The sequence below is a fragment of the Watersipora subatra genome, chromosome 11 (genome assembly GCF_963576615.1).
Source record: "Watersipora subatra chromosome 11, tzWatSuba1.1, whole genome shotgun sequence".
NCBI classification, from domain to species: domain Eukaryota; kingdom Metazoa; phylum Bryozoa; class Gymnolaemata; order Cheilostomatida; family Watersiporidae; genus Watersipora; species Watersipora subatra.
Window position 1 is genome coordinate 24,828,751 of NC_088718.1, and position 27,007 is coordinate 24,855,757.

Sequence of the window (27,007 nt, forward strand, 5' to 3'; positions counted from 1 at the left end):
TACATGTATATATATATACATGTATATATATACATGTATATATATGTATATATATATGTGTATATATATACATGTATATATATATATATATATATATATATATATATATATATATATATATATATATATATATATATATATATATATATATCCTCTATACATTTAGCACATTGGCTTTTCAAGCATCATAGGTGTTTTATAGCAAAAAGTCAACTCTCATTGGCTATGGTTAACTCTCATTGGCAATGGGAGTTATCTTCTTTGTCGGCTCTAGCTGCAGTGAGGTGGCTTCAATAGCCAAAACAGTAGTCTGTAACATAAGTATTTATTCTTTTACTTCGGATTAGCTGAGCTCTCTGTGAGAGATGTGACACTATTAGCCTTAGTGCATAACTCATCATTTTTGTGATTCGAGCACTCTTGTGTTACACATTCACTTTCTTAAAGTCTGTGAGACAACCTAGTTGTTGGTACACGCTCGGCATTCCATGGGTAATAAAAAACATTTACTATTCTAGGTTTTAAATGAAAGCATTTGCTTATTTTTGTGTGTGTCCAGCCGATGCATAATTCAAATGTTTGAAAGCTTGAGATAAGACAAGAAAAATTGTTGAAAAACACTTCTTACTTTTTATGCCATACATTCACTCAAGATTTAAAACAGTCAATAAACAGGAATGTGATGCAGCAGGTACAGCAGGTAATTTAGTTGCCACTAGCTAAGTTTCTTTACCTAATGAATTTGGGTAACGTAAGCTAGTCTAAATTTCGATTATAATAAGAGCTGTGTCAATCCTTCCATTTGGGCGTTAAAGAAAAAGATTCTCAGACCTCAGAGGAATCAAACTCACACTTTCTGCAAATACTCAGATCTAAACCCATGCGAACTACTACTAAGACATGCAGCTCGCTAGCCACAGCTTAGAATAATTGTATTTATAATCGTTGCACGCAATGATCTCTCATGCAATCATGATCTTCAAGGTGTTAGAATTATTCAAGCGTGCTAATTGTTCCATAGTATAGCAAGTAGGCTGTGTGGTGTAGTAAAAAGCACACCTGTCTGCAGAACTGTAGTTTCTGAGTTCAATGCCAGTGAAAAGCGGTTATTCTTTCCTATAACCTAATGCTATAACTAGTCAAACGGATTAAAAACAACAAGTACCGTAATTTTCGGACTATAAACCGCACCTCTATATAAGCCGCATCTGCTTTTTTTTCAAACAACAATAATAAAACAATACATAGGCTGCACCTTTGTATAGGCCGCAGAACTGAGGATGGTGCTTCTTAACACGGCAGCAACTTTGCTGTTTAAAACGGAACAATGTCTAACGGCACTGTTTCGTATTAACCGACGCTTTTTAACCTAGGTCCTAACGGAACAGTATAGTTAGGCATTGTTTCGAATTTTCTTTCATCGCTAAAGGCGCACTAACCGTAGATTATGGTTAATGCGCCCTAGCGGTCAAAGGAAAAGCCACAGAATAGCCGCACCCTTATATAAGCCGCGTGGCTCAAGTCATCAGAAAAAGGTAGCGGCTAATAGTCCGAAAAGTACGGTACATAGATTTAAGATTTATGTTATAACTGATACCCGCTTCTGGTAGTATTCATATGTACTTTAAAAGCTCAGTGCTGTGGTGATGTTTGTTGTGTCTAAAGGTATGGTGATGCTGGCAGAATCTGAATTTTCATGGATTAACTATATAAGAATATTTGATGGTTGTCTTTTTATTTCATTCTTGCACCATGGATGCCAGGTGTAGCATCTAGAGATGTCACTCAATATCAATATGTAGCTTGATATTGAGTGGAAAATCTGCTGTCTTTCTACAGTTTCACAATTTTGTATTTGTTTTCTCTTTGTTGCCTGTGACTTTTTGTTGTACCAAAATACTTGGTAAGCAACTGTCGCCAATTGTTTAGGTGTCACGATCAAATACTTTGCGTGCCCTAGAGTATTTGAAAGAGCGCTTCTCTCTTAATCATGTGAACCACCTGCCTGTATTAGGTGATAATGTTTTGTAGTAAAGAGGAATAAACCCATTGATCTTCCTATCACACTTATTTTTATTGGTTGTTGTTTCCTTAACATGGCCACAGTATTCAACACCTCCTCTCCTTTTTAGTGTATTGAAATGATATGGTGCCATTCGCTAGAAAGTACCTCATCTTTTGACTACTTCTCTACTGATCGCTGTTGAGAGGTTTTTATATAATGAAAGGTGGCTGCTTTGTATATATAGTAGAACCTCTATTTGCAACCCTAATTCATTCTGGAAACTGTATTGTAAGTAGAAAATGTCCTCAGTAAAGATGCAATTTACCCCATACCGTTAAACCTTTATTTGGAAGCCGATTTTATTTTAATACCGTCTTCAAGTGACCACCAATATAAAGGGTTGAAAAATAGGGTGCCACCCTTTAATTGAAGGTCACCCACATTAGACTGCCAATTTGACATTCTTCGGTCTTTACGAACCCACAATAGCAAATGACTAGCAGAAAAATGTCCACAAAATGGTGCTAATAATGACTCATTAACAATGAATTCTTTAGTGGTTGCTATCCGTATTGGAATCAGTTTTCCAACTCCCAAACCTACAGTCTTTTTCTCTAAAACTCTAAAAGCAACGTCATAGAAATAATTAATAACTGTATCAGGCTAAAACAAGTAGTTAAACAAGTAGTTTCTTGTTTAACGAAGTTTTGATACTTTGACTGTTTACAGTGAAAAACAATTTACAATTATGATAGAATTTGTAGCACTATTTTCAGACAATACCTTGTGCTTAGCACGCGCAGGTAAAAGTTTATTATTTGTTTCCCGAAGAAGATTTGAGGTCAGCCGACACTGTGGAAAATATTGAACAGCACGGAGCTGATGAAATGGTTTCATACAAAAGCAATAATCAGAATGCAACCTGCCGAGCAAACGATGCAAATATTTGTATTTCAAAAATGCTAATTTTTGTTTCTGTATATATTATAATTATGGTTTGTTTATGTCACTTGTTCTTGAATATATATTTATAGCATATGATATTATGTAAGTTATACTTGTAAGTTATGTTTGTAAGTTATATTATGATATAACTTACAAAATTGTGGGTTTTGTAGCGTATCATTTGATAGCATTCTTGCGATTTTATACACTAGGCTTACAATGAATCGATGCGCAGAACTCGTCTTCTGTTGCACATAAAAAGCCAGCTTCGGTTGCAAACTGTACCAAAACATATCAATGAGTGCAATGAGTTTATATGCAACATTAGTAAATATAATTATAAAACAAAAATATGCCTTCAAATTTGGAATGAAATAAAAAATAGAAAGTTCCAACAAATTGCATCGTTGGCTATACAATCATTGTAGGTTAATTGAAAGCATTAGATATCAACTGGTAGTGATATTTCTCAGCTTTCCAATGCATCTAGAGATGCATTGAAAATGTTGAAAAATGCTGGAATGCATTGGAATTTGCATATTCAGTGCACATTCCAATGCATTGTAAGTCTACATCTCAAGATGCATTTGGAATGTGCACTGGAGATGCATTGCCAATGTCTTCCGAGATCTATGACAAGTTGGAGGGAAGTTGTAGCAAATTCAGTGTACCCAGAAGGGTTAATATCACTTCACTTGAAGGAGAGTGCAAAATATGTCAGTCGTAAAAGAGTTAAATTCAGCTCCTAAAATGCTGATGAGCTATTTGAAGAATAGCTCATCCTCTATGCCACCCTCTATTTGGATGCCACCTCAATGTCTGACATTTACTGAATTTCGCTAACAAACGAAGGTGAGCCGGGGCTTTGTACGCCATATCAACAGGAAGTAAACGGTTCAAAATAGAAAACAAGCCAAACAGCCCCAAATGTGAAAGGCTTTCCGTATTTAGAAAAATCTTTCATAGGTCGAAGCGAGACTTTTACCAAAAGGAGTTTCCTAGCTTCAAAATTTCATATGTAGGGTCTTTAGTAAGTAGAGGTTCCATTGCATACATGATTTTTGATTTTGATTGATACCTTTAATTTTCTTATATGGTTTTTGGAAAGGAAAATACCTCCCATTGCTGAGATCTAAAACTATATCAAGAAAGTTGGTGGATTTAAGACTTTCTTAGATGTAATTTTCAGTTCCAATTCACTAAATATTGAAGTATGTTTTTGCCGTTCTTATCAATCTCTCAAGCAGGTATGTTTTTCAGAACAGCTAACCGATCATTACTGTATAGTTCCACATCTTGTTTAATGTATCTTGAGTTCCACTGGTTTTGATACTCAGCGCAGATAATAAATTGCTAAGCTGTCACCAAACATGCGCAAGACGGTTGCGTAAAATACAAAAAGACTGATGATTCAAATGACATGAAACTTAGTGATTTTACATGAATGACTAACAACATGGCAGTGACAGAATGTATTACCTGAACTTGGTCCAACGGGATCTTTAACATAACCCAGTGCTAGTTGTATTAACACTCCTCATTCTCCAATGGGTAAAATGTTGGTTGTAATAAGTCTGACCCTGATGACTTATCTAGTTTATGAACACCATAGATATATATATACCTAGGTATATATATATATATATCTATGATGAACACCAACCCCAAATTCAAACATGCAAACAAGAATCTTACTACACCTAAAGCATTCATACCTGAGTTGGCATCCTGGTTGAGTTTTGTGCTATCTGTTGAGGACTTGAATTGCTGCTCATCATATTGTTAGGAGGCACTGTTGCAGATATGCTTGGATTTGAAGCAGGCCGAGCGGATGGTTGTACTTGTGTCATACGAGACTGAGTAGCCATCGCAGATGTGGGCAAGAATTGACCTGCAACTTTGTTGTAATACTGGTATTCAAATGTGAAAATCAACAATTCTAAGAGTCCACAATCAGCATGACAAAAGTCTTTCTGCAAAAGACTATTGAGATCACAGCTGTATACTGGTCATGAGTCCTACATCGAATCGAGCCATTTATGAATCGAGAGCTATGTTATACTAACAGTGTGTCCCTGTTAGTATAACATCCTTAAAGCTGGTTCACGCTCTATCATCGTATCTCGGCATTTATGCCACAATAAATCAGTTATTGTCAATGATAACAATGTTCACACTATCACAAACCCATCTGAGTTTGCATCAGAGAGTACTCCATGACAAAGTATTCTCATTTACCCATCTAACTTTTCTGGAAGGAACATCCTCGTTTTCTCATGCTCGAATCAAATGCTAGTCCTGCAGCAACTAACATAAAATGAAATAAATAAATTACACTATCCACGACAGCAAATTACCATCACCAAAATGGTGCACATCGCCGTCGTTGATGCTCGGCGAAATATCGAGAAAGTTTGACAGCTGCAAACTTCCCCGACGTGTATCCGTGATACCTTGTCGATGCCATCCATTTACTGTGCACATAGTCGACAATGAACACCAATAGGACAACTCCAACATACAAGGATATAGTGCAAACCAGCCTTTAATTATTACCTGCGATAGACAAAGTATGTGATAATTACATGAATGTTAAAGGTTGACTTGCAATAAAATTCACATTACAGTTAATTGATATCAAAAGATTCACCCTGTCTTACTCTGTAGTGTTGTAAGTGCCAAATATGTGGAAATGTGATTACAAGCTCTTGAAAGCTCAAAAACGAAAAGCTGCCGTAGACTGGAATCTCATTATTTCGATGACGTAGCCATGAAATTTGGTTATTGTCTTGTTATGTATGTTCTCACGTGAATTGAAAGGCCAATAAAAAGGCTTTATTTGCCACCCTTTCCTATCCCCATTCTCTCTTTTCCCCTTCTCCAAAGAAAAAGTGAGAAGGGGAAAAGAGAGAAGGGGGAAAGGAAAGGGGGGCAAATAGCCCACCCACCCGAAGCGCCAGACCCTGGCTAGGTGAATAGACTATAATCATGTTGAACTAAACATGACTAAATATGATGAGCCTGTGAAGTTTTGATCTGATCAGGGAAGTGGAATCAATGGCTTTCTTAACCAGAGCTGGAATGAGACCAAGGAATGCAGGGTCGGACCAGACTCAGGGTCAGCAATGAGGGCCAAGATCGGGTCGGACCGGGTCAGCACGCACGATTTTTTATTCATTTTAGGTTAAGAGATAGTTCTATTACAGCCTAATGTTGTTACATCAATAAACTAAGATAAAAGAAACCATTATCACACCAATCATTACATTTTGTGGCTTGGTTTATAGATGCATTCTACAATTTATGGCTAGATATTGGTGGATCCATGCTATTCAATGGGTGATAGATTAATGGCATGATTTGGCTAGTGTTTTTATTACAGATTTTATTTTCAACTGCTATTATAATCAACAAGAGATTAGTTGAGAAATACTTTACAAATATAGAAATAGATAACCCAGCATAGTAAAAAGTAAAAATCCATCACTTCCCTAAAACTTCTGGTATTAGTGAAAGAAACTAAAAATAAAATAAATTTGCTGGATTGAGGGTTCTTAGACGCGCTTTTAGGTTCCTCAGGATGCCCTCATTGTAAATGCCTTAATAGTATCGAGGCGGACCCTTCTTTGTAGCTTAAAGGTGTAAACACACTAGGCGATTTTATCGCGAGCGTCATGAGGAGGGCGGAGATATCGCTAGCGTGTGCATAAACACACTTGAGCGATTCACTAGCGAGCGATATAATGGGCACGCCCACTAACTGCCAATAAAATTCCGTATCATTAGTTTCTTTGGAGTTGTTAATAAATTTAGGTAAGTCAATATGGCGCCGTCTAGGCGACAACGTAAACAACTTACGCATTTGTTATTAAACCTATCTCACTTTCACGGATTGTACACTGCCTACACTACAAGGAGACATAAGAAAAACGATTATTGCATTTGTAACTGTAATATTTTTCATTATTTTTATACATATTTTATTTTGTAGTGGTTTTTTATATTTAGGCCTAATGTATTAAATATTTACCGTTCCCAAGATGGTCAACTTGCACAACGGTTGACTCCAAATGTTGGTTTTCAACTTGGATTTTTTTGAAATTTTTGTTTGTTATGGTGCACTTGACTGGGAGTGCTATTATTAAATTTATGAACAACTCAGTGCTCGTTCTGAAGATGTTTCAATATTAACAAAATAGCAAATTGTCGCCGCTGTATGTTGGTGAACATCGATAAGAAATAATTACCCGCCAGAAAATTGCATTCTGGTAAAATCCAACCAATCGAAATGCATCTCGCTAGCAATAAAGTTGTGCAGAGAAAGTCTAACTTTATCGCTCTGGAGGAGCACGCTGGGTGAATTCCAGCGCAGATTAGCGCCACGCAGCGCGATATCGCTCTAAATATCGCCTAGTGTGTTTATACCTTAAAAGTTGACTTGCAACAAAATTCACATTACAATTATTTGGTATCACCATGTCTTACTCTGTTGTGCTGTAGGTGCCAAATACGTGGAAATGTGATTACAAGCTCTTAAAAGCTCAAAAACAAAAAGCCGCCGTAGATTGGAATCTTTTTATTTATCTGACGTAGCCATGACAGTTTGGTTATTGTCTTGTCATGTGATGTTCTCACGTGAATTAAAAGGCCAATAAAAAGCTCAATATAAAACTTATCGTAGCACTAGTTTATGACAAACACTTCGGGTTTTACCAAATACCCCGTATCAAATATATATGCTCGCTACTTTATAGTTTTGTTTTGGCATTATTCAATCGTCAAGTCATTATCTGATCACGTGACCCAATACTTCGAAAATAATTTTTGCAGCACTTTTCGATTATCACAGGTGACAAACTGGCTCGTCATAATTATTAGACAATGACATGTACTCCTTCGAGCTAAGGTTAAAAAGTTTAACGATTTTTTACGGTAAGTTATAAGATATCAGTGCCAAAAGTGACAGCATTACAATGACGATAAAATAGACGCGTAAGAACAATAGACATGGTTTTATCGAATGCGTGAAGTATATTTGTCAAAATATTTCGACGAATGAGGTTGCATGAAAGTGTAAACAGAAACCATCCTGTAACAGCTGTAAATCACCCGTGCCAGCTCTATTCTTAGCTTCATAATGCGCCCTAATCGGAGTATATCTCTTTGCTATCTCACGAGCTAGGCTACTAGCTTGATGATTACACTTAAACAATAGCATGATGTTGAATCTCAGCAACTTCTCCATGGTGGCAATTAATGCTAGCCTGGGAAAGTTTTTCACCAATCCAGCACTACTAAGCAAGACTTCGTCGCTTTCTCACTGTGGTTGCAAACCTCAATCACCGCAGGTGAAGACAAAGTCAAGCCACCACGATTCTTAACTGTGATTAGGGAATTCGTTGCTTGGTTTACATCATAGTTGGTAACATCCACGATGCTAGTGAAACAATCATTACACTTCAGTATTGGTGACCTAGCCAGCTACATAGCCAGCTGTAAAATAATCATTCTATCTTATTTTTGACTTAAGACATACTTGCATACTCATCATATTTAGTCATGTTTAGTTCAACATGATATTAGTCTATTTACCTAGCCAGGGTCTGGCTCTTTGAGTGGGTGGACTATTTGCCCCCTCTCCTTTCCCACTTCTTCTTTGGAAAAAGGGAAAAGAGAGAATGGGGATAGGAGAGGGTGGCAAATAAAGCCCTGATGGCTCATGATTTGTGTGCAACAATTCATAGTTTTTATAGTTTTAATCTATGGTGGTTATCAGATATTATCACAGAATTGCTTCAGTTTACTGGATTATGTATCCAAGAAGGTTTTTATGTGAAAATAAATGTGATTTTGTCACCTTCTCTTGATTAGCTCCATTATTAATAACAGTGCAGTCAAGCATGAGGTACAATACAATGATGTTGCGTCATGCTATTTAAGTCTGACAAGGCAACCGATGGGAATAGCTATTATTGGCCAGTCTAGGTTTATATATCTATGGTGTGACCCGAAAGTTGCAATTGTTGACATTTCATTTTATCTTACAAGCTCTTCGGGAACAATAAGCTAAGGGTCACAGTCTAAAAACTATAACTTTGTTACACTACTGTAGATTAAGATTTGCAGTTGATTAAATATTGCTACATAATCTTTTTCTGGCTATCACACTTGGTCACAACAACAACAACAATGCAGTTCATTTAAACAATTTGTGATTATTTTAAACCGGGCAGTGGAAATGAGCAATAATTTTTTGTGTTTCTGTTTTGTCATGTACGATGAGTAAAACTTTGATTGTCGACTGATGTCTATATATATGTATATAATAGGGAAACTGATATCTATATATATAATAGGGAAACTGATATCTATATATATATAATAGGGTAACTGATGTCTATATATATGTATATAACAGGGTAACTGATGTCTATATATATATATGTATATAATAGGGTAACTGATGTATAATATATATATGTATATAATAGGGTAACTGATGTCTATATATATGTATATAATAGGGTAACTGATGTCTATATATATATGTATATAATAGGGTAACTGATGTCTATATATATGTATATAATAGGGTAACTGATGTCTATATATATATATATATATATATATATATATATATATATATATATATAACAGGGTAACTGATGTCTATATATATATATATATGTATATAATAGGGTAACTGATGTCTATATATATGTATATAATAGGGTAACTGATGTCTATATATATAGCTGGTCATGGCTGATGCAGGGTGACAGTAAGTCGATAGAAGCTGCTCTCTTTCTTTTCACAATAGTGTATCGCAACCCTCGGAGTACTCGTGAAAGTTCTGTAATAGTAAGTTACAGTAGGCCTACTCGTAGCTGGAAAAAAAATTAGTAACTCGGCTGCTGAAGGAAATGAACATAACCCACTATCACGAACAGCGGCAAATCCAACACTATTAAGTAGTGGAGATGTGGCAATTCATAGACAATACAACATTGTATAAGAAACACTTACATTTTTGATGTGGAAATTTAGTAGGTGAGAAATGCGTTTTTCCAGTGGCTCCAAGAAACAAACGTTTACGTGACCTTCTCGGTACACGTTGGCAGTAAACATTAATTGCATGTAAATAACTACTCGTTAATTTATTTTATTTAATGAATAGTACATTTGTATAGCTGTATAGACACCTTTGTATAGGCCGCAGAACTCAGGAAGGCGCTTTTTAACACGGCAGAAAATTTGCTGTTTAAAAAGCGTGCTAACCGGGGATTTCGGTTAATGCGCCCGAGCGGTGAAAGAAAAACAACAGAATCGCCACACCTTTATATAAGCCGCTTGGCTCCAATCGTCAGAGAAAAGTAGCGGTTAATAGTCCATATTACGAAATTACGATATTTAGTACTCATATTAATTCGGTTGGCTTCGTTCGACCGAATGGAAAAAGAAAGACCGCTCTATAATTTATTTACTGTTACTACACATATTAATTCAGTTTGCTTCGTACGACCGAAATTCGTATGACGATAAAAGGAAAGACTGCTCTATAAGGCGGACAATCAATCACACACACGGACAACGATTGCCATTTATATAGTAGATAATAGGGTAACTGATGTCTATATATATGTATATAATAGGGTAACTGATGTCTATATATATATGTATATAATAGGGTAACTAATGTCTATATATATGTATATAATAGGGTAACTGATGTCTATATATATGCATATAATAGGGAAATCTTCATATTTCTAATGCAGCCGACTGATGTCTATATATATGTATATAATAGGGAAAGTCTTATAGACTGATGTCTATATATATGTATATAATAGGGTAACTGATGTCTATATATATATATATGTATATAATAGGGTAACTAATGTCTATATATATGTATATAATAGGGTAACTGATGTCTATATATATGTATATAATAGGGTAACTGATGTCTATATATATGTATATAATAGGGTAACTAATGTCTATACATATGTATATAATAGGGTAACTGATGTCTATATATATGTATATAATAGAGTAACTGATGTCTATATATATGTATATAATAGGGAAATCTTCATATTTCTAATGCAGCCGACTGATGTCTATATATATGTATATAATATTGAATATCAAACAAACTACTGCTTCAATGCACTTTATGTTGTAGCTTCCTAAAAACATACTCTTCAAACTGAAAATGGAATCACTGATTTGATATCCTGTGACTTCAGTAAACATCTCTGAAACATATCTGATGATAAATCAATGATAAAAATGCAAGCATTGCTTACCCGGAGTTGAATGCGGACTCATAACATAATATTGCTGATGGAATCCTGGCACTGAAGTCGTAGTCTGGCCACCTGGAAACATCTGCAAACACAACCTATATACGTGCTTAACTGCGCCTAGTGTACCCACATCAACACATGCTCTAGTAATGGTTAAAAATACACCTCTACATATAAAACAGTAATTCCTATAAATTAGATCACACAGGCAAGCATACCCACATTCACAATATAGCAATTGCTAGAAAATAGGCCACACACTTATCAGCAGTATAGTTTGAAAGTAGATCACACACACACAAACTAGCCGTAAAGTGATTGCTATAAAATATAAAAGTAAATAGGTGTATTTTGGCTTGAGTTGATGAAAAAACATGAAAATCAAATTGAAATCTAATCTTTAGAAACTAAAGGCTGTTGATAGTCCAGCATCTACATAAAAGTTATATACATGTATTTACAGCACCCTCCCGACTAGTTAATGGCTGCTAGCATGACAGTTAAGCAAACTTACTATTGGAGTGCCAGGTATATACATCTGCGCATTGTTGTAAGGCATAGGAGGCAACTGAGTTGGATTGCTCATGTGCATGTGGCCATGGTTGGGTGGCCGTGAATTGGTAAGTTGACTGTTTGGTATAGCGGCAGCTCTTCTTCTGGCCTGCATACATATGAGAAAGGTATATTTCAAGTAAACATAGCATGGCACTAATACAACTCAAAAGTCAAAATAGAACTAGCCTCATATACAGGTAATATTTTGAAATACAGATATAACATAATACGCTAGTAATTCACTTCACAACACTCAGCAGCAAGGCCACTATAAACAAGCATTAACGCATTCCTCCATCAACAAGGTCTAGTGAACATTAGACATCGTAACATTGTATCATCTTCAGCATGTAATTAAACAAAGGTTGAATGAGAAAATGAGGCTGGACACCACATTAAGTCTGAAAGCTGTGTAGATTTCACGAAGTTGCATTACAGAGAAATTTATGAGCTTCATGTAAGAATATATACATCTACTAACTGTGCTACCCGGCGATGCCCGGGTATTAAAAATCAGCTTATAAACACAGAGAGGTAATGAGAGTTGCCTGCAACTTGCTATTATCCTGGCACATTGCCAATGCGTAATTTGAGTTAGCGTACTAACTCGAGTTACCCTCTCATTGACGTTAGGCAATCACCCTGTGTAGTACGCAAAGCCGTCGGGTATTTGCTCCCATATAGCAACATATATCGCTAGTCAAGTGATCAAGTTCATGTGGCCGAGTTGGTACGCTGTCTGACTGATGAACCGGAAGGTCCAAGTTCAAAGCTTCTGCGATACCGATTTGTTATTCCAAGATATCAATATCTATAGCTGAACATACCGAAAACAAATGACATAATTTAAGAAATGTATGTATAGACTTACAGCACATCAAATGAATTTAGGACCAACAAAAGGCTAAAACATCAGCTACGATTCGATGTAACTTTTGTCTTAGTAGACTAACCCTGTCTAGAGCTGAAAGATTTTGAATAAGATCATTTTTGAACCACTCAGATTCGAGCAGATGCTTTATTCGTGACGTAAATAGTAAACAAATATGAAAAGATTCTACAAGCAATAAATGTAAGATTGCTACTTTAGCCAATCATCAGCACAAATTTTAATATGGGTCATAATAAATTTCATCACTCATGAAACGCTTTGTCCGTGATCTCGAAGACTCTCGTCGTTAGGGATTTTACTCAATTACTAATTCGCATGTCGACATCGTTATTTAGTTTACTGAATTAAGTGACATCGTTAATTTACTGAATTACTGCATCGACAAGTTTTATTGATGAACAACAAGATTGAAACAATGCTTCCAGTTCGAGCGAAGGTGCTTCAGAGTTTTCTGAGCATCAGGTGGTTAAAGGTTTACTTGCAACGAAACTCACATCAGTTATTTGGTATCAGAAGGTTCACCTTGTCTTACTTTGCGGTGTTGTAGGTGCAAAATGTGTGGAAATTTTATTACAAGCTCTTGAAAGCTGAAAAACGAACAGTTAATCTCAGCCATCACAAAAGCGCCGTAGATTAAAATCCCTTTCCAAAACGACTCAAATGGGACAAAGATGAACAAGATGGCTTCTGTTTACACTTTCATGCAATCCAATTAAGAATGTGCAATAACAATACATGTACTGAGAAATTTGTGAATGAAAAGACAATATTCTTTGCATAACCCTGACTTGAAGTAAGATGTATATAGATATATGTACAGCCAGCACTACAATAAAACCTGGCGATTTCTCATTTTGTTAGTTTTAAATAATTAGTTTTACACTGACAAACATTTCTATAGTGTTTGGATCAAAAACATATTACTATATACCTTTACATAGACAATTGTTACCATAGTGTTTCAATCAAATACATTATACTATATACCTTTACATAGGCAATAGTTACTATAGTGTTTCAATCAAATACATATTAATATATACCTTTACATAGAGAATAGTTACCATAGTGTTTCAATCAAATACATTATACTATATACCTTTACATAGACAATAGTTACCATAGTGTTTCAATCAAATACATTATACTATATACCTTTACATAGACAATAGTTACTATAGTGTTTCAATCAAATACATATTACTATATACCTTTACATAGACAATAGTTACTAGTGTTTCAATCAAATACATATTACTATATACCTTCACATAGACAATAGTTACTATAGTGTTTCAATCAAATACATAATACTATATACCTTTACATAGACAATAGTTACAATAGTGTTTCAATCAAATACATATATTACTATATACCTTTACATAGACAATAGTTACTAGTGTTTCAATCAAATACATTATACTATATACCTTTACATAGACAATAGTTACTATAGTGTTTCAATCAAATACATATTACTATATACCTTTACATAGACAATAGTTACTAGTGTTTCAATCAAATACATATTACTATATACCTTCACATAGACAATAGTTACTATAGTGTTTCAATCAAATACATAATACTATATACCTTTACATGGACAATAGTTACTATAGTGTTTCAATCAAATACATTTTAGTATATACCTTTACATAGAAAATAGTTAGTATAGTGTTTTATTCAAATAAATATTACTATATATACCTTTACATAGACAATAGTTACAATAGTCTTTCAATCAAATACATATTACTATATATCTTTTCATAGACAATAGTTACTATAGTGTTTCAATCAATTACATATTACTATATAACTTTACATAGACAATAGTTACTATAGTGTTTCAATCAAATACATATTACTATATACCTTTTCATAGACAATAGTTACTACAGTGTTTCAATCAAATACATATCACTATATACCTTTACATAGACAATAGTTGCTATAGTGTTTCAAACAAATATATATTACTATATATACCTTTACATAGACAATAGTTACTACAGTGTTTTACTCAAATACATATTACTATATACCTTTACATAGACAATAGTTACTATAGTGTTTTAAACAAATATATATTACTATATATACCTTTACATAGACAATAGTTACTACAGTGTTTTACTCAAATACATATTACTATATACCTTTACATAGACAATAGTTACAATAGTCTTTCAATCAAATACATATTACTATATACCTTTTCATAGACAATAGTTACTATAGTGTTTCAATCAATTACATATTACTATATACCTTTACATAGACAATAGTTACTATAGTGTTTCAATCAAATACATATTACTATATAACTTTACATAGACAATAGTTACTATAGTGTTTCAATCAAATACATATTACTATATACAGTGAAACATGGATAACTCGCCCTCGGATATAGCGAACACATGGTTAACTCGACTGGATTTGCTTGGTCCGTTCCCACGCAATGATAAATGGCTCTATATAACTCGAATTCAACACTGTTATAACGAACTGTTTTTTGCCCAACGGCTACCGAAACTGTTGCTATCGCTTTAGAAAATCACTTCATTCCTAACCATAGAGGTAAACCTCAACTTTTTGTAATTCATAAGCGTCGTTATTACCTCCATCGGCAAAATATTTTTGTCAACGACTGTTCTAAAGGTTTGGTGAAATTTGATTTATAATGCTATACGATGAATAGAACGGGCTAGCCGGGTCACGGGCGCAAGGATTTTCGCCACGCACATACAAAACAAAAACAGCATGTTGTTTTTGTTTTGTATTTGCGTGGCGAAAATCCTTGAGTGCGTGACCCGGCTAGCCCGTGATGAATAGTTTTCCGTGTTGAATTAACGTCGGAATGTTGAATGTTTAAAGCGTCTTAAGAATTGTGGTAGTCAAACGTATACGATGTCTTAGCTAAAAAAAACTATTCATCGTTTGCCCTAAACACAAAATATGTGTGTACATTCAATAAGTATCAATTCAAAAAGCGTGAGTGATATACAATGTACCGTAAAACCTCGTAAAACTTTTAATTGAACTGCCTCGGAGTGTTGCTCTTAACGAATCCCAGGTAAAGTAATGTAATCTTTCCATAAACTTCAAGAAAGATCGGCAAAATTGATCGTGGGTAAAACGCTCAAAAGAAAAAGATGTCTTTTCTTTGAGCATTTCAGCAACGATCAAGTTTTGCCAATGTCAATCTAAAAAAACGTCCTGGCAATAACATCACCTCAAACAACAAACCAATCTCAAGTGATAGAAAAATCTCTATACTTTTTGATAAAAACGTTTTAAACTTTACATTAGAAGCATTTAATTTGAAACAAGCCATTTGTGCTTTTGATTTATATTATAGTTTGTATATGTTCATGTATCTACTAATAAATAAGTAAATACATGGACTTGTGACAGTGCTCTGATAACTTGAACACTCTGATAATTCGAACACTTTTGCTCGGTCCCTTGAAGTTTGAGTTAACCGAGTTTCACTGTACCTTTTCATAGACAATAGTTACTACAGTGTTTCAATCAAATACATATTACTATATATCTTTACATAGACAATAGTTACTATAGTGTTTCAATCAAATACATATTACTATAAACCTTTACATAGACAATAGTTACTATAGTGTTTCAATCAATTACATATTACTATATAACTTTACATAGACAATAGTTACTATAGTGTTTCACTCAAATACATATTACTATATACCTTAACATTGACAATAGTTACCACAGTGTTTCAATCAAATACATATTACTATATACCTTTTCATAGACAATAGTTACTACAGTGTTTCAATCAAATACATATTACTATAAACCTTAACATTGACAATATTTACCACAGTGTTTCAATCAAATACATATTACTATACACCTTTACATAGACAATAGCTACTATAGTGTTTCAATCAAACACATATTACTATATACCTTTACATAAACAATAGTTACTCTAGTGTTTCAATCAAATACATAATACTATATACCTTTACATAGACAGTAGTTACTATAGTGTTCCAATCAAATAAATATTACTACAGTGAAACTTGGATAGCTCAAACTTCACGGGACCGAGCGAAAGTGTTTGAGTTATCAGAGCGTTCAAGTTATCAGAGCACAGTCACAAGTGAATGCATTTATCAGTAGATACATATACAAACTACTTGTATATATAAAACTAAAGTATAGGTTGTTTGTTGTAAGTTAAAGGGCATCTGATGTAGAGTTTTAAAGTATTTATCAGAAAGTATAGATATTTTTATACAATTGAGATTTGTGTGTTGTTTTAGCTGATGTGACTGCCAGAACTTTTTCAGATTAAAATTGGCAAAACCTAATAGCGGCTAAACGCTCAGAAGACATTTTTTCTTCTGAGTGTTTTACTCGAGATCAATTTTGCCAATTTTAATCTTAAAACGTCTTGTCAGTCACATCACCTAAAACTGCAAACAAATCTCAGCCCAATAGAAAAATATCTATTCTTTCTGATATTTTTTAAAACTGGACATAAGTAAACATTTATGACCAATGCAAAAAAGAAAGCATGCTTTACATCTGATCAGTTGTTTCATTTAAAAAACTTATCGAGTGTAGTCTGTGACAAGGTAGTTTTTTGACAAAGATCAACAGTGTAACTTATTGTAGAAATAGATTTTAAACAGTTATTATAGTCCTTGAAGAATAGAGAAAGCATAATATTTTTATGCTTTCTTATTTATCATGAGGTGTTGACTGATGTTCTAAAAAAAGAATCAAGGAGATTGACCAACCAGAAGCTGAGATATAGCCAGCCAAACACAGGTCTACCAAAAAACATAAGTGTTTTGGTAGTCATCAATATATGACGTATGAAATCGACTTGTGCGCCATTGGTCAATTAAGCCAACTAATGCGCTATCCTATAACAATCACGGCGTTTTAATTGGTTTAATCCCTGGAAGTATAGAACAATCAAATTGGGCCTAACAATCAATTCCGAACCAGTCCCTCTGACGTGTAGATTAGTTTTAGAATAAAATAATTACACACATCTATTATTTCGCAACATTCTGCTATCACTTTCTACAAATTATATTAGTTACATCATTTATTCTATACGCAGTTATATTAATATTTTGTATAATATGCATTATGATTATAATATTAATCATAAAAAATAATCATAGATAAGATAATAGATCAATAGAAAAATCAAATCAAAAGTTATCGTTTTCTTTTTTTACAGCAAGAGCAGCACGGTCAAGTTATTCTTTTTAAGATTATGGCTGTAGTGAACTTACAGTCTGTTAATAGTGACGATAATCATGAAAATCCACTAAATGCTGCAATAGATACACAATAGAAATATGATGAATAAACAAAAATTCACGTTCTCATTTCTTATTCTAAACGACTTGCAATCGCGGATGTCGCATATAAACTATACACGTGCCGTTTGTTGAACAGAGGATCTTCGGAGCATATCCGTGGAGATCGAGTTAAAATTTGAAGCACAATAGTCAAAATATGCTCTTCTGTTTTGACAAATCACGGCGAGGGGTTGTGGGCAAATGCCTTTACCACACAATGTTTGCTTGATTTTCCTGAGAAACCAGAGTTAGTCTGTAAATTATTTACTATCGCTAGAAGCTTTTCACATCTCGTAGCCAAAACAATCATTATACGTAACGGCGGTAAGGGTGGACAACTCCGGCACATGAACATTAAGTCGATTTTATACGTCGCAGTTTTCGAGATTTTCGAAAGGTTTTCCTCTGATTCTTTATTAGGTAGACCTGTGTTTGGCTGGCTATATCTCAGCTTCTAGCGGGTCAATCTCCTTGATTCTTTTTTTAGAACATCAGTCAACACCTCAAGATAACTAATAAAGCATAATAATATTATGCTTTCTCTATTCTTTAAGAACTTGTTAGTCTTTTCTAACAAAATTGGCCCATCGATAGGTACGCTTTCACTACGCACTTGTCTAAACCAAGTCAATAATACACCATCCAAATCATCGTGCGACGTTGAACAATCTCTTAGCCTTGATGAATTTTGGTCACATAACGATCTTATTCTTTCTTTTTGTTTAATCCATGTTGACACTGTACTTTTTAGAAGATTTTCTCTTTTTGATAATGCTGATAGCTTTTGTCCCGCTTCGAATTCCTCGAGTACTTTAAGTTTGTCAGAAGGTTTCCACGCTTTTCTTTGCTTGCGTGATGCCATCGTAAAGCAGATGTCTGTTGTAGCGAACGCCAAGCCACGAGCCTATTTGTGACATTTTATCTTTATGTATCCGCATATAATCATTGTTACAATATTTATTTTGCATGCTGTGTCTATCTTTATTAAATTTTTATCGCTAATACCTTCTAACGTTTATAGCTTGGCCGTAACTAAAAGAACGTCTTAGCGACCCTATTAATCATTTTTATACGTTTTTTTGTTCCATTATACGATACGGGGGAAATTATATGTACACTATACGCGTACAAAAAGCGCTTTCGTTAAGAAAGCAGAGTAGTCTCAGCTCCGCGATTAGTGAAAACTCCTTCGAAGTAAATTGAATGGAAACCACGTTTGTGAATTTGGCAAAAAACTGTCCGAGTTAACGGTGCCGAGGTCGAGTTATATAAAGCCATTTATCATTGCGTGGGAACGGACCAAGCAAATCCATTCGAGTTAACCATGTGGTCGATATATCCGAGGGCGAGTTATCCATGTTTCACTGTATATACCTTTACCTCTTACAGCTGAGCAACTAAATATAGCAACTGATGCTGAATTTTCTGTGCAAAAACTTTTTCATTATCTGTGCAACGCCAGGCATCCACCTAGTTAGTAATGTTTATAATATTCCAACAACCATGTCTAAAAATATATGATCGCTTCTACATATAACGGTTTGTACATATAATGGTTTCTACATTTAATGGTTTCTACTTATAATGGTTTTTACGTACAATGGTTTCTACATATACTGGTTTCTACCTATAACGATTTTTACATCATGTTTACAAAGTTGACCAAAAATTACAGACAAACCACAATTAAACTCAAATTCACACTTCATTAAAGACAAACCTCAAAATCATTTACAGACAAACCTCAAGATAGTGAGTTGGGTTTGGCTCGATTGTCAATCCCTCTTTTAACCATTGTAAGAACTTGCTAACAGACTTGACAGCAATTCCAGTCTGGCTACTTTTCTCCCAATTAAGAAATGACTCATCAGTAATAAGGTCATTTTCACTAACAGCGTAACACAGATCGGAAAACAGATCTACAACAGAGACACTTTTCAATAACAACATTTTAGAAACTGAAACAATTTCCTGAATGCAGCCATCTTATAGAAAAAGGGTTACCAGCATACTAGCCAAATGAAATGAATGATAAAAATGTACATTATAGGAAGGTGTGCCAAGTGATGTTTCAGATAAAAGAGAGAAAGATTATATTTGGGAGGGAACTGACATGATGGCAGATTAAATATAGAGGCCATTGATGAGAGGAATTCATAGAACTCTCTTTATGATTCCAAAGCATGCATACAAACTTCAACTATAAAAATGAAATACTGAATATGTTAGCCTATTTTGTAAATAACTACCAATACATAATACAAGACTAAACAATTAGACACACACACGCACACACTAGTGGCTATAATAGCCAACATTAGAGCAATTCCAATCAAAGCTCGTGTGCTGAAACAAGCATGATTGATTAAACTTACTAGCTGGGTGCTGTAATTTAGCCACTAAGTTTTCGAGGGCTGAGAGGGCAGCCAACTCCCTGTTGGCCTTACCATCATAGTACTTGCTCAACAATGGAATCCTTGACTTGAACTTCGACTCGTTCAAGCTTCCATTTGCTGTAAAATACAACAATATCATTATTGAGTGCAGGTGGTGAGAAAGAAAAATTATACATATGAGAGAAGATTACCAAGACAACTAATGAACCCAGTAACTATAACTTACAGATGCATGATTGAACAACTGAAGTAGTCAGAGACCCAATAAAGACATTGTCATCACACATATCAGGAGACAATTCAGAGTCTATCCAGTCAAATACAGATTCATTCTCCACGCCCTCCAACATGAACTTGTTTAGCTGAGCAGCAACATCAGATGGCAGAAACTCTGTTGAGGATTGAGCCTGTGTTGATAGTGTATATTCCAACTTCTGTAAAGTTGACCATAAAATAGAAAAGGAAAACCCATGTTTTTACGGCTAATGAAACAAACTAAACAAGATTGAGTGTAAACCTCAATTGGTATTCAATGCAGACGATTTAAAGCAAATAATCGTGTTATTTGGTCCAAGTTAGGTTTGTCAAAAACTGTTCGTTTTTAGAGCTTTACCGAAACTGTGTAAATGTACCCCGAAAGAGCTCTATTTCCACCTGCATAATAAACACTCACATGAACCTCGGCGCACACTGATTATTATCTCACATAGTAGAAACCAAGAAACTTATAAAGCTCACATTGCTTTGTATAAATTCATCTCGATCCTCTCCCTCAGTGAGAAACTTTGACCAGTCTAGTTTACTTTCAGCCCATCGCTTGCCTATCTCCACGTGACCCTGCAGCATGCATATTCAACATATTTTACCACCATCTCTCCAGTTGTCAGCAGCACACAAAAAACTTGTTCATCATCGGTGTTTTGTAAAAACAAGTGCTGCATATTGTGAAGGACAGAACCAACTGAGAATAACTCGGAATAGATTAACCCTTTCGCGGTCGAATTTTCAGGACTATATTAGGCTCCCCTAGGCAAACTAATTTTCCGCAAAAATCAATTTCTTTTAAAAGATTTATACACTCTTTTGTATGTTATTGTGTGCATATATCTATGTATAAACATGCAAATGTATACATGTATATGTCCAGATGTACATATATCTATATATTATAAATGATTAAAAATGTATAACACAAAAATATTTATAAATTTAGATCTACCAAGATAAATATATATATATTGTATATCTTTTTATGATACAAGTGTTCACTTTAATTAGCACAATTTTTGTATAATATATCCAAAAGCATTCTCCTTTACAAAGGCCTACATCACAGTTTTTGCATCATGTGCTTATTCTTGTCTTTCTGTACCAATTACACAGCATCTACTGGAGTAAATACTGGACCTGTCACTACTACAAACTGATGAATTGTAGGGGATTTATCTCTCTTCATATTGGTAATATTCTTCCAGGCACTCGCATCACCTCATCATTACTGCTACCAGCTTCTTCATCACTTCCAGATGTAAAATAATTACAATCACAATTTGAACCTGATTCATTGTCATTTTTGGCTACAAAATCTAAAAAGTCAGTCAGCTGTGATTCTCTTAGTAACTCCAGTACTAGTACTTGCTGTATTGAATAATCACAGAGAGTTTTCTTAGAAGTCATCATGTTGATAAAATAAATTAAAACTCTCAAAGTTTTCAGTAAATAACGGCTAAAACAGAACCAAAAAGAAATAAATAATTAAAAATTATTTAGAACAATCTTCAAATTTTTCTGCAATTGTTATTCATTTATTGCTGCTAAAAACGATCGTTTTGTGCAAATAGAAAATTTTTTTAGAGGCTAACCGAAGCCAATATATCGTAGCTTGCTATCGATCAAAAAAGTAAACAAAAAACGGCTTTTAGCAAACCAAAAGCCGCAATAAAAGAAATATGTTACTATAGCGACAAAAATGTCGCACTGCCCATTTGAAGGAGTATTGCAAAACGACAAAAATGTCGCTTTGCCTGTGAAAGGGTCAAGGAGCATGAGAGTATTTGTGAGTTGTGTAAAAATGTGTAGGGATTTCAAGGTTTTTGCCTCATGCACAGGAACCAGTAGGTCTCTCACTGACTAATTACACGCGAATGTTTAACAAGAAATCCTCATTTTCCTCCTCGTTTAGTGAACTATATTTCTGGTGAATAAAATGTAGTGTAGCATTAAGACGCTAACATCAGCAAGGCCCCACTGAAGTTGAAACGGCTTTGTTGGCGCACATTTAACCATTAAGACTTAGTAAGAGATAAAATACTTCATGAGAAATGGATCTCCATACTGACGTTTAGTAAGCGTGATTAATTATCATTGAAGATGATCTTGTCAAAGCAGTTAAAAATAAATTTGCTGAATACCAATAAAGCTTGAAAGCAGACGGGAGTCATGCAGAAAACCCGCTTAACTGAATGGAACTTACAATGTTGTGACTAGCTTCTTTGAGTACTGCAGCTGCAAGCAAAGATGCCTTTCCTATGCTCATCAGAGGATTACATACGAACACTAAGCGGTCAAGAGGGACGGAAGCCGTGGTGAACATGGGAGCAATCAATTCACCAAAGTAGTGCCATACATTTGGTATATCTATGGCAAGGTCATCAGCGAACTCTAGCACTGCCCCTAAACCTTTAATGTGGGTATCTAATGGTAACAGTTTGTGTTTGAGTAACTCGGCGAGCATCAATCCAGTTCCCCTTCTAGCCTGAGTTGACCTCTCCAGTGTGTGGTTGATGGCGCATTCTGTCATCAACATCATCTCATTCTGTCCTGTTAACTCCTCTCGGACAATATCCAGGACTTCCTGTAAAAATAGTGCTTGTCTTATATCTTACCAGTTCCCCAAAATGAACCATACTACAAGCTGCAGGAGCAATCTCATTCTTACATAACGACAAAGCATAATAGTAGCTGCATCCACACCTTTATATGATTGTTATGTAAATATTCATCAATAATGGATTTCATCTTTGTATCCCAGTCATTTCTCTTCATCTGTTTGACAGCCGTCAGGGTAGACTGTGCACTACTCCTGCTGACCACCACTCCAGTTGGAGTAGGTGTACGCATGTTTCGCCCTTCAACACTGTTTTCTCTAGAATTTGGTCTAGGTTCCCGTGACAACTGCCTTGCGATTTCAACAGCGCTATTTCTAAAACAAATTTCAAGAATCTATCAATCTATGACTTTCAAGTATATGCCAATCACATTTTTACCAAACATCAATCCATCACTGCTTTATCGGAAAACGTTAATCAACAGCAGCTTGATAATGCTAATTTTTTCAGATAAATAATATAGTCCTTGCGAACAGTTTTGCATGGAACAAAATCAGTTTGTGATGTGAGGGTTATGTTATATGGTAGTGCGACTAAGCTATACTAGACTGGCAACCATCAAACAAACTAACTTTTCCTTCTCCATTGAGCCTCGTGGAGTGCTCATTCGTTGTCCCTCGGGTCCACCACAACCCCTTGATTTAGTTCCACTACTACTTGACAACATCCTGTTGCCAGAATGGCTTCTGTTGTCTCTTGTCTCCCTGTCTGCGAATGCCTGTATTAAACAATACGATGATGTTAATAAGAAAAACGATAGTATACAGATCACGATTCACAGTTCCCACCCTGTGATGATCTATGTCTGAGGACTTGGTACTATTTAACAATCTACATCTGCTATATAAGTTGTACATAGTATTTAGTTTGTCTAACCTTTTGCTACGTACCTGTTACATCTGCAGTGAATAAATTCACCTTATTAAAAGCTTCAAGTAGTTGAAGTGTTATACGTACTGTATTTGTAGAATAAACTACTTTTACCTAATATTACATGTAGGTCAGACTAGCACAAGAAATCGACACAATGTTGATTTGACATCCTGTTGACATCCGTTTCTGTACAACCCATTCTGTGTTAATACAGAAAATAAGCGGGTCTAGAGGTAGGCAACTCAACTGCTACTTGATAATTTTAATAAAGCATGTACTTAGTTATTTAGGCAAACAGTGCTTAGTTGTTAACCTCAGGGTAAAACCACACAATTCACAGTTAATATTGCAATCATGAGAAATCAATTACTGTTAAACCAATAAAAAAAATTAAATACTGGTTTACACAACAAGAAAGAAAACAACGGTAAAACTTATGGTGCTTTTCCATGCAAACAAAAACTTCATAAATTACTATTTATAAATGCTTAGATATATATAACACCCTTTGTACATCTACTTCAGAATTTTTAAAATAAATAAAACTGCTAAACTAATATTGATAGATGAAAGTATGAAGAACTGTAGTGATGCAGATGATAATAACCATGGTCATTTCATAATTTTCACCAGAGAGACTTGCAGTGCAAATTAAAAATCCAACTCACTGAGAATCTAGTAGACGAGACTGTAGACATCTCTTCCTGCTGAGGAAGATTGCGTTTGCAAGAATCTGAACTACCTCGACTCCAATCACCAAAGCCTTTTGCTGGGCCTAGCTGCAATTCTTTATCACCACCAACCATCTTTTGACTAGCCAACTTAAGCTTGGTCGGGTCAACACGCTGAGCACTAGTCTTCACATGACTCCAACCATCTTGATCATCTGACCTACGGTTGTTCCTGTTAATAAAATGTTATAAAGAGACTAACAGATATCACTAACATAATAACTTGATCACCTTCACTATGGTGGTTACTATAATATGAAGCAAAGCAGCCAACAAGTATATCTGATACAAGTACATCTACCATACAGGCCTGGCCACTCATCAAGTAACCATAAGCTCTTCAACTTCATCCCCTTAAACAGGATATTCTGATTGATGGCCGCTGTTTGTGCCAAGTCAGTGGCATTACCATGACAACCAGACTTGCCAACATCAAGCTTCAAAGATAGCTGATATGCTCAGAATGAAAGGTATTGCGCCACATTACCCACACCACACATCATGTTGAAGACTGCACTCCATATTTTCATGTTATTGAATCTCTTGCTATTTCCTGAATGACGTGGACAACCAATAATAAGATACCTCGGCAAGGGAGGAGCCCGGCCTTGTTGACTGTTCCGTGAAGGCAGGTTTTTGTCGATCATTTGCTGCTTTTCATGAGCCTTAATGGCCATCTGTTTATGTATTTCCTGAAGTGTCATTGGAATATTCTTATCTCTTCTTGGAACCCAGTTATTCTGCAATAAACCAGTCACAACTGAGACACAACGGAACTTTGTCTAAGCGAATGCAATGCCAACACGGGACTGAAATCAAAATAATTTCAATACATTTACTTCTCTACACAGTTTTCATAGTTACTATAGTGTTTCAATCAAATACATATAACTATATACCTTTACATAAAAAATAGTTAATATAGTGTTTCAATCAAATACATATTAATATATACCTTTACATAGACAATAGTTACTATAGTGTTTCAATCAAATACATATTACTATATATACCTTTACATGGACAATAGTTACTATAGAGTTTCAATCAAATCCATATTACTATATACCTTTACATAGACAGTAGTTACTATAGTGTTTCAATCAAATACATATTACTATATACCTTTACATAGACAATAGTTATTATAGTGTTTCACTCAAATACATATTACTATATACCTTTACATAGACAATAGTGACTATAGTGTTTCAATCCAATACATATTAATATATACCTTTGCATAGACAATAGTTACTACAGTGTTTCAATCAAATACATATTACTATATATACCTTTACATGGACAATAGTTACTATAGAGTTTCAATCAAATCCATATTACTATATACCTTTACATAGACGGTATTTACTATAGTGTTTCAATCAAATACATATTACTATATACTTTTACATAGACAATAGTTATTATAGTGTTTCACTCAAATACATATTACTATATACCTTTACATAGACAATAGTGACTACAGTGTTTCAATCCAATACATATTAATATATACCTTTGCATAGACAATAGTTACTATAGTGTTTCAATCAAATACATATTACTATATACCTTTACATAGACAATAGTTATTATAGTGTTTCACTCAAATACATATTACTATATACCTTTACATAGACAATAGTTACTATAGTGTTTCAATCCAATACATATTAATATATACCTTTGCATAGACAATAGTTACTATAGTGTTTCAATCAAATACATATTAATATATACCTTTGCATAGACAATAGTTACTATAGTGTTTCAATCAAATACATATTACTATATACCTTTACATAAAAAATAGTTAATATAGTGTTTCAATCAAATACATATTAATATATACCTTTACATAGACAATACTTACTATAGTGATTCAATCAAATACATATTACTATATACCTTTACATAGACAATAGTTATTATAGTGTTTCACTCAAATACATATTACTATATACCTTTACATAGACAATAGTTACTATAGTGTTTCAATCCAATACATATTAATATATACCTTTGCATA

At 34.5% G+C, this 27,007-nt stretch overlaps 1 protein-coding gene across 1 annotated transcript in view; it reads right to left on the reverse strand.

Moving 5' to 3' along the window:
* The window catches only part of LOC137408873 (eukaryotic translation initiation factor 4 gamma 3-like), a 38,867-nt gene extending 13,241 nt beyond the window's left edge, over positions 1–25,626 (reverse strand). Inside the window, exons 1-11 of the mRNA XM_068095463.1 lie at positions 25,561–25,626; positions 24,913–25,147; positions 23,944–24,089; positions 23,457–23,685; positions 22,957–23,337; positions 21,222–21,320; positions 20,710–20,917; positions 20,463–20,600; positions 19,831–20,006; positions 11,266–11,347; positions 4,666–4,847 (exon numbers count right to left, since the gene is read on the reverse strand). Of these exons, the coding sequence (XP_067951564.1) occupies positions 4,666–4,847; positions 11,266–11,347; positions 19,831–20,006; positions 20,463–20,600; positions 20,710–20,917; positions 21,222–21,320; positions 22,957–23,337; positions 23,457–23,685; positions 23,944–24,089; positions 24,913–25,147; positions 25,561–25,622 (1,938 nt within the window). The 5' untranslated portion in view covers positions 25,623–25,626. The remainder of the gene's footprint in view (positions 1–4,665; positions 4,848–11,265; positions 11,348–19,830; positions 20,007–20,462; positions 20,601–20,709; positions 20,918–21,221; positions 21,321–22,956; positions 23,338–23,456; positions 23,686–23,943; positions 24,090–24,912; positions 25,148–25,560) is intronic.
* Positions 25,627–27,007: the final 1,381 nt, after the last annotated feature.